Raw genomic sequence first — 9450 nt, 5'->3', positions numbered from 1 at the left:
GTTCACATTCAAGCATTGACTGGCGTTCCTTTTTGACAGACGGAAACCAAATGAACATCACCAGAATGCAGGCCGAGATATCAATAGTTGCTAGGATCATCAGTGCTCCCTGTCAATCGACAAACTTCACCTCAAAGTCAGTGAGATAGATTCACCCAGCTCACTCCTATCAATGTCCAAAACCAAGCGGTTATGAAGATGACAGAAAACTCTCATACATGTGCATTTTGTCAGAGCATATGCCTTTAAACACCTAATCTAAATCAGGGAGTCTGTCCATCGGAGCATGAGATAAATCCAGGCACAACCTCTTACGTTTGTGGCCTTGTCACCGTGCGGCAAAAATCCTTGAATAGCTGGAGCGGGTCTTCGTCTATTTTTGCCGAAGCTGCATCATGGTTGGCAGAAGGGAGGAGTTGGGGCCGCACTGCCTCAGGAATGGGTGCTCCAGAAGCTCAAAGGCAGACGCCCTCTGTGAAGGATCCCGAACCAGCAGCCGATCCAGGAAACCCTGTAGGCGGGGTGAAACCTGCATGACAAAAAAAAAAAAAAAAATTGATAAATGAGACAAGAGTAAATTACAGATTTTTTTTCACATACGTGAGAAAGCAATTCAAGTCAAAACACTGCACACAGAGTTTACCCTTTCCCTCTGAAGCTACTAAAACCTTTTTTTTTTTCCTTGTGGAGGCATTTAGGAAGGGAGTGAGGGACAAAAAGGTCACATGTGGGATTAAGAAAAGTTATCCTCACCAGCTGGCATCGACTGGGCTACATACCCTCTCAAATCAAAATCAAGGAGATTCCATTGAGCAATCAAGAAGATGCTTGTGTATTCTACAAGCAACTCAAGAGGCCAAAGTAAAACCTACAGCAAGGAGGCTTTTGTATTCTGTTAAGAGAGAAAAAATACAGTTTTCAGAGAGCCTCCTTCACAATCAGCTAGACTTGGCAGCTGACGCCTTGGACAGTTTGGGATTTATAACAACCATCACTCTCTAACATCTATGAAAAGAAAAGGAAGAAGACTGACTGGGTTGCTTTAATACCTTGTGGGTGCTCTTCAGCTTGGGTGGAGGCATGTCACGGATGCGTCTCATGGCCTGGAGGGGTGGCTCATTGAAGAACGGGGGTTCTCCATCAACCATCTCCATCACCATGATGCCTAGAGACCAGATGTCAACCTAGGAACCAGACATGGAGTCATTGGAAAGGTTAGGCAACGGCACTATTAGAATCAATTATGAATGGAATGTGTCCTCTGCTATAATACCTGTATGGAAGGCTATGCAGGGATGAATGCAGGAATGCCAACCTCTGCAGATCAATACACACACTGAACGCACAGTAAAAACGGTAATTTGAAAGTATTAATCCTATTTTGCTTGAACATTAGGAATATTGCACTTATTGGGCATGCTAAAGCAGACATATTTCTTAGAATAAAAACCATATTTTCCAATATTGGATGATGAAAAATCACACTACATGTCATTCAAACATACTAGTGGCCAATATGTGAGGCAGTTGTTCCTATTTCACAGTTTGTTTGTTGTTGTTGTTGTTTTTTTTGTCACCAACACTCAGAAATGTGTCAATATAAGGGGAAAAAATGCACAACCATTTTTACAAACCCTTGTTTTTTTGTTTTGTTTTTTGTTTTTTTTTGTTGTTGTTGTTGTTGGGTTTTTTTTTTTTTTTCATTTCTCTAGGGTGGTGTGACCTAGCCTGAATTGTGGGTAAAGTTTGTCACATGTAAAACACCTCAATCAAGTGGGGAACTATCAATGAAAACTTAGGAAATCTTATAGTGTAGCAAAAAGAGCTGCTGAAAGCTGCTTATCCAATAGTGGCGAATCAATGAAGTAAAAAGGAGCCAAAAGGGGCCTTAGCTTATGATCCTAGCAGAATCTTAATCAATGACAAACAGGTAGGTAAAGCAATCACACATAAAGACTACACACAACAAGTCAGGGGAGGGCTAGGGACACAGAACAAAGAAAACAAAAGGGGCAGGCAAGAAGTCAAAGGCAGGGAGCCCAACAGGTAAGGGAAGGGGATTAAAGCAAGGGGGGAGGACAGACAAAAGGCAGAGGTGGGTGAGTGATGATCCCAAGGATCACAGGGGGCAATCTGTCAAGGAGGAAGATGAATAGGGAGCCAACATCAAACAACGAGATGAAGAACAACAGAAGGATAAAGAATAGGAAAAGAGTGAAATAGCAACAGTGGGATTTTTCTAATTCATTTTCATTTTGCCTCTGATGAAAGATTGGATGCTAGGGTTGAAGGCTCAGGCCCCTTTCGACTCTGAAATCTCACATATTGAGAATATAAGTTGGAGAGAGCACAAAACAAAAGAAGAGATCTATGGAGATATTCCACCCATTTATTCTATTCCAGGTTGCCATAAAACACAATTTGCTGGTCACTGTTTGTGCGCCAAGGGACAAATGACAAATGACATCTGAAGTAATTTTCTGGAGACTACCCTGCCCATACACACAGAGAGAGAGAGAGAGAGAGAGAGAGAGAGAGGGGGGGGGGGGAGAGGAGGTCTCTGAACAATGTTGATTGCATCGCACAAGATATTGGGCATGAAATAGCTGCCATGAAAATTGCAAGGCATTTTGTACTTCATCTCGGATGCGTCCTTCAAATACTTGTTGTAGTAGTATCCAATTAATAAATTCAACAGACATCAATAACAGGTCAGTAAGATTTGTTCGCACCAAACAAATGTTCCATTAGAGAGATGTGACATTGACATTTTACTAAATAATCCACAATGACAAATTTGTCAAACGATGAATATGGATATTTTTATTTCTTTTCATGGCTAGAGGTGAAGTAAATCCTACCTCCGTGCCGTAGGGTAGCCGGGAAATAACCTCAGGTGCCATCCAGTATGGTGTTCCGACAAGAGACTTCCTCTTTGGGGTGTCTGACGAAATCTGGGCGCAGAAGCCAAAATCTGACAGCTTCACCTGTAAAGAAAGTTTGGTCAAAGGCAGATTAACTTTTGCACATGAAAAATTCATCAATATTTGCAAAGTAAGAAATGGCAGTCTTGAAATAAGACTACACGCACCCTGCAACATAACAAACCCTGGTGAGTGTTTCTCAATATCTTCTTTATCTTTTATCCTACACAACTAAAAGATTCTAACACATCAAAAAATACAAAAGAATGAGTTACATCAACATCTCTACTTTGATGTCTTACTACAAACTCTTACTCAAAAGCCACGGTTACTTGAATCATATGCTACTTTGACGCCTAATTTGACTCATCTCCAGATAAATTATGCTGAAATCTGGAAAGCCTGCATAAGATGTTTCTGTCTCGTAAATCTGCAACTGCTGAGGAAACAGATAACACAACTTTGATACATTTTCAAACTCCAAAAATATTGTGTACAACTCAGCGTCCTAATTGGCAACAACATCACTACTGCAGCATACAGCCTTACCACTTGAATAATTCACAAATAATTGAATAGATACAAACACAAATGCATTTATGAATGAGAATTGAACAATGTAATTCCTCACTTAATCATCAGTCATGATGAAGATGATATCGATGATATCAACGACAAAACGTTGAAACAAAATGATGATGGAAAGGATATCAAATGATAATGATATAAAGAATGCTAGCAAATCAAAATGCCATGGCAACACAAACGATGATGTTATGCCGACCTTGCCATCATGTGTGAGGAGGATACTGTCACTCTTGATGTCGCGGTGGATGACACCCTGCGAGTGGAGGAAGGCCAGAGCTTTCAGGATGGCTTGACACACATAGGCCACTTGCTCCTCTGCCATGCGTCTGTTTGGGGGGAAGAGCAAAAGGACGCATGTCAGCCCATCACATAATAGCATTGCTAGAAATGACGAGCTTGACTGCAAACGAGTTAACTCCGTTCTTGCTAAGTTGAGATATTTGCAATTAAAGCTGCTAAAAGAAATGAAAATAATAAGAAAATATGGGAAATTTTCTATTGTAACTTTAAGAATATTCCTCATTATTCTGCAAGTGAGGTATCACCGGAAAGGTTTTATTTTGCTTTATATTCCACATAATAAGAATCTTGCTATAGGATTGGTCAAGAGCTGATCACGTGGTAAAGCATAGTTTTGCCCATCACATCAACTGAGAAAAAAAAATTTGTTACACTCTATGTCGATATTCCCTTTTGTTTCGCTAATCTCTTCAGTCCATACAGTCCTAACGCGAGATGAGTACACGCGTATTAAAAGTGCGTTGCACTGTGGACTATCACTTAACTAAGTCAAATGATAGTCCACAGTGCAACGCACTTTTATTTCGGTGCTGCGACATTGCGCGGAGCAAATTCGATGTTTTGTCATCTACGTGCATACGTCTAAAGTAAACTACGTAGCCTAAGCCCTAAGGATACCTAAAGACAGCTTGAAATGGTTTCAGATGTGGAATAAAAGGGCAATGTCTAGGACCCTAGATGTGGAATATAAAGCAAATAATCAACTTTTAGTTTCAGGCAATGAGACAAACTATCACTTCCTCAGCGATCTGAATGTGTACGCTATCTTTCCTCAGCTGTGCTTCAGAAAGATAGCTACATCCAGATCGCCTCGGAAGTAAAAGTTTGTCCCATCACCTTCACAAACGTTGATTATTTGCTTACCATCTGATGATGGACTTACTTTAAAATTTTCAAAAATTACTCATAGCCCATTTTGTAATCAAACTCTTCAAATCCTCATAGGCACAGTCTGATATGAGATGGTCCTCGTGAACAACTCTACTCTCCCCTTTCTATAACAAAGCACCTCCTAATGACAGCTGGAAAAATACTTTACTATCAACATGAAAAATAGGAGGAGATTAAGTCATTACAAGCTGTGGTCCATCTATCTAATATGGTTATGGCAGCAATCATAGAAGTGAATGTATGCAAAGCAGAAACTGAACCAGTCCTCGCCTTTTGCACGTATGTACAGTTGTATGATGAACAATAAATGATTGATAATCTGCAATTACTGCAAACCATGTACAAGTTGTGATACATGGAAGCCTGTGAAATATCATAAGCAGCTACGGGTAAGCTTCAATGGTTCGACCAGCTCCAGTGATATTGACTGTACCTTTAATGAAGTGCAGCATGTAAATCCACATGCCACACACATACCATTCGGTGTCTCTCCCTTGCCTGTGATATTTATCTCCTTATCAAATTAGAACACCTGTCCCGTCATCATCATCCCTCCATTACTTCTTACAGTTGAGTGACATTGGTATGTTAATATAACTTGTTAAAGGGATGGTAAAGTTTGGTTGAGATGGGGGATTCAGATTTTAACTTTTTTGGAGATAATTAGAAACCACTTATGAAATATTAAAATGCATACAATGAAATTCAAAGTTTACTCGATGAAAAATTGGTTCTGAAAAGCCTCAGATATCTACAAACAAAGTAAAATAAAGTGATCCTTATATAAGGTGGGTCCCATCCTTTATCAGAACCTCTTTATTTTTGGATATCTTTGTCATTTCAAAACCAATTTTCATCAAGAAAATTTGATTTTCTCTTAGAATTTTATGCTCTTTGATATTTTATAAGTAGTTTCTAATTATCTCACAAAAAAGTTGGCAAACCAGAAGCTTCATCTCAACCAAAACTTTACCATCCCCCTTAAGCTAAAAAAAAAACAACACAAACCCAAAAGCAAACAAATCTCGCACATTCCCAAACTCCCACGGGAATAGAGCATGATTTATAAGTGGTATAAGTTCATCGATAGCACATAAAGTGTTTTGAGAAATCAGACCTGGACAATCCAAAACATAACTGTAATTTGATGACTGATGGTACTGATGGCACCCAAGCCAAAACAGCTGATAACAGGATGCAATAGCTAGGATGACAGTCTTCTCCTTAACTATCTCACAACTGTCAGTCTACAATACACTTGTCATCATGTGCAGTGTAGTTCTCAGTGGCACTGTCTGGGTTAAATGAGACTTTAGCAAGAGCCCATTCATTTTCATCTACTGGTAATGCCGAAAAAGAATTAAGTTTCTACAGCATGTATTAAATTTGACACAGTTCAAATGCAAAACAGCCCAAATCAGAGAAAGTGCATTACCACATTTCACTAATCTAATCACTTCCGAGTAATCTTCATTACATTCATCTTTAAAATTATATAGAATTTCATTTTTTTTTCGGTCTCCATTTCAGTTCAATTATCAGTCCAACTTTAATATTCTCAATTGTAGCCTGCGTGTAATATCTGATTATTTTGTTACGTATTTCATAATTCCAATTTCATAATGTCATCTTTAATCAACATTCAATCTTCACATATTCTCAGAATGAAAACGTGATAATTTCAGCTCTTGGGTTGCTAATCAGGAATTGATTTTGTAAGATAATGAGCTATTGCTTGAGCTTGAATTTGACTGCCATGAAAAGTGTGTCATTGCTCACCCTGTATGTGTCACTATGTCCGTCAGAGCGCCCCCTTCCAGGAACTCCATCACCACCCAGAGCTCGTCTCCAACCAGGAAGCTGTCGTACATCTCCACGATGTTAGGATGCTTGTAGTCCCGCATGATGACCACCTGGATTGGATGAGAAGTGATGGCTTAAAACAAAATCTTCTGGTGAATCAAACTTTTGGATGCTTTTTTTTTACACACGTTAAGACAAAATGCAGCAACAAGTTTGATTACACTCCCATAAACTGCAAAACCAGCTTAGCTTTGATTGCTGCCTGAAAATATTTTACTCCTTGGTTCAGACCTTATCCCAATATCTACTGGCAGTCTTTTAATTTTTTCATCATAACCCTGGTGACTTGCTGATATTTTCTCAGAGCCATCAGCTAAAACTTGATCACTGCCTCATGAGCATGCCATTGTCTCACTGAAATATTCTTTGTATACCACAACAGTGAATACTTCAAGGTGCCAAATATGACAGAGTAAAAAGACCAGAGAGAAGATTGAAAAGTCATGCTATCAGATGGAATACACATAAAAACTTGTAATGGGATGACCCTCCCATGATTGCGTAAACCTGATGCTTGGTTACGACTAAAAATCCTCAGTCTCATCTGCCAGGTATGTCTGATAGTGGGTCATGTAGGACAAACAACGTCCAGGAGTACAAACATGCATACAGCGTGTCTGAACAGGATAGGACGATCCTCATAAATGGTATCCCTGGGTACCAAACAAAAATCAGCCATTTTGTTGAATTATTATTTTTTTTTTTAAAGGTTGTACCCTGGGTTGCCAAAAAGTGGAAATTATTTAGGTGCTGGAGCTAGAGCGCGCTAGCCACTGCACTGAAGCACACGCTATTGCTAGCACAGCCTACCATGCATGCATAGCATGCCATGCAGTGGCATGGGAATGACTACGTACGTACACGCACACAAGTGCATGCATTTCTCTGTGGTTGTCCTCGAGTGGACGTGAGGTGGCGCCACACGATGTGGTACCCCAGGGTAACGTGTGATGCATCATATACTGTACACCGCATGTCTGTGTTTGAAACAAACCTCATTGAATAATAGTTCTCTCCTCTGCTGTTTCCGGAGGTCCATCTTCTTTACCGCCACCTGCCGTCCACTGTGCTGCTCTGTTGCGATGCACACGATGCCAGTGGACCCCTCCCCAATCTTGATGAAGTTCTCCAGCCTAGTTGTTGGGTCGCCCTGGGTGACCACCATCTGCAGGGCGTTCCGGAACTGCTCGTGGGACACCCGCTGCTCGCCGGGGTTCGGGGTGGGGTTGCTAGGCGAGGGACTCATGCGGGAGTTGGAATGTGGCGGAGGGTACTGCTGGCCCGGAGGTGGAGGTGGGCCGTGGCCAGGGTGCTGCTGCCTGTTTGGTGGTGGCTGGTATCTCCCCTGTGCATCTGGATGGTGCTGCAGGAGCAAAATTTAGCAACATGGTGTTAGCATGTCATACATGTAATAGGAAAATAAACAAGGATTCACATCAATTACCAGTAATTCCGTCATTCCTTCCCCATTCAAGCCGTTTTCAGTCACCCAAACTGCACAGTAGGAAAATTTGAAACAATACCTTACTAGACACAACTGTACAATTGTGCTTTGAGTCCATTTGAAATCTTAAATTTCACTATCAAGTCTAACTCAAATTTTATTTTCATAATCTCTTTCCTTGGGAGAACTTTGTATCTCTACTTTTCATGGAAAGTGTGTGGTTGAAGTAAACCACTTAAGCAAGGCAACCAAAACACACCAAAAAAAAAAAGAAAAAAAAAAGAAAAAAGCGAGGGTTTCATTTTTGAAAATTTCAGGAATCACAGTAGGACTGCCTCATTTGTAAACATTTGAAAGTACATGTGTAAGTCCATTACATGAGCAAAATAAAATCTTTCCAGTGATATCTCACTTGTTACATGACAAGGAATATGTTTCAAGTCATGATCAAAACATCCTGTATTTTCATGTAATTTTCTTTGTCTTTTAAACTCTTTTAATCGCAAATATCTCAAACGAACAAGAATGGAGTTAATTCATTTCGGGATCAAACTCTCCATATCAGCAATCAGTGGCAAAAGCAGTGAAACTCAAGATGCTTTTCATTGCTGATTTTTTTTTTTTTTTTTTTAATCCTACCTTGGGAGGGAACCCTCCCGGTGGATACGGCTGGCTGGGTGAGTTGGAGGACATCCGAGAGCCTGACCCTCCGCTGCTCATACTATCCCTCTGCTGGCCCTGGGGGTCGCCTTGGGGCCCCCTGGGACCGGAGTAACCCTGGGGCCCTCTTGGACCAGGATAACCCTGAGGCCCCCTTGGACCTGGGTAACCTGGGGGTCCCTGACCCTGGGGAGGGTGACTTCGAGGGTCTCCTGGCATGCCACGAGGAAGACTTTGGGTATCCATTCTCCTGGAATCCAAAGGGTATTAAACGTATCACTGCTACAAGTCTTGAATTAATTTTCATCCACACACAATGTATAATGTAGTATCATTCTATTGTACTGCAACATGAAACACATCAATTATTTATTTATCATTATCTTATCTGGAAGAGAAGAACACTTTTCAAGTATGCTCTGGATCTCAACAGCTGTTTCATCATTATTTTTTTTTTCTCTCAATGTTACTTTTCAAAGAATTAGGTTCTACAGGCATAGGTTCTAAATGCTGCACATAAGAGTTTATAAGATTGACCTCCCAGCCTGGTGCTGAAAATTTACTGCTCTTTTCTGTTAAATTTAGTGAATTCTCAGACTGAGCATTTTCATACAACTATATCCTCTTGATCTTGGGACTGGCAAATAGGTGCCTGCACAAAACAGTAGTCAATTCACTCACATATTGCATCATGCTTCCACACCACATAAATTGCATTTTATAATATTGCTGCAAATCTGTTTTCTCTCTCACAACATTTGCTCAATGATATGTCATATC

At 40.5% G+C, this 9450-nt stretch overlaps 1 protein-coding gene across 1 annotated transcript in view; it reads right to left on the bottom strand.

The window, feature by feature from the left end:
* Positions 1 to 9450, bottom strand: part of LOC140234956 (serine/threonine-protein kinase PAK 4-like) — a 38512-nt gene continuing 29062 nt past the window's right edge. The window contains exons 5-11 of the mRNA XM_072314996.1: positions 8650 to 8920; positions 7561 to 7929; positions 6483 to 6616; positions 3709 to 3838; positions 2862 to 2987; positions 1050 to 1184; positions 1 to 529 (exon numbers count right to left, since the gene is read on the bottom strand). Of these exons, the coding sequence (XP_072171097.1) occupies positions 374 to 529; positions 1050 to 1184; positions 2862 to 2987; positions 3709 to 3838; positions 6483 to 6616; positions 7561 to 7929; positions 8650 to 8920 (1321 nt within the window). The 3' untranslated portion in view covers positions 1 to 373. The remainder of the gene's footprint in view (positions 530 to 1049; positions 1185 to 2861; positions 2988 to 3708; positions 3839 to 6482; positions 6617 to 7560; positions 7930 to 8649; positions 8921 to 9450) is intronic.

This window comes from Diadema setosum, chromosome 1 (genome assembly GCF_964275005.1).
Source record: "Diadema setosum chromosome 1, eeDiaSeto1, whole genome shotgun sequence".
Taxonomy (NCBI): Eukaryota; Metazoa; Echinodermata; class Echinoidea; order Diadematoida; family Diadematidae; genus Diadema; species Diadema setosum.
Note: the sequence above shows the minus strand (reverse complement) of the source record. Positions and strands in the feature narration are given on the sequence as shown.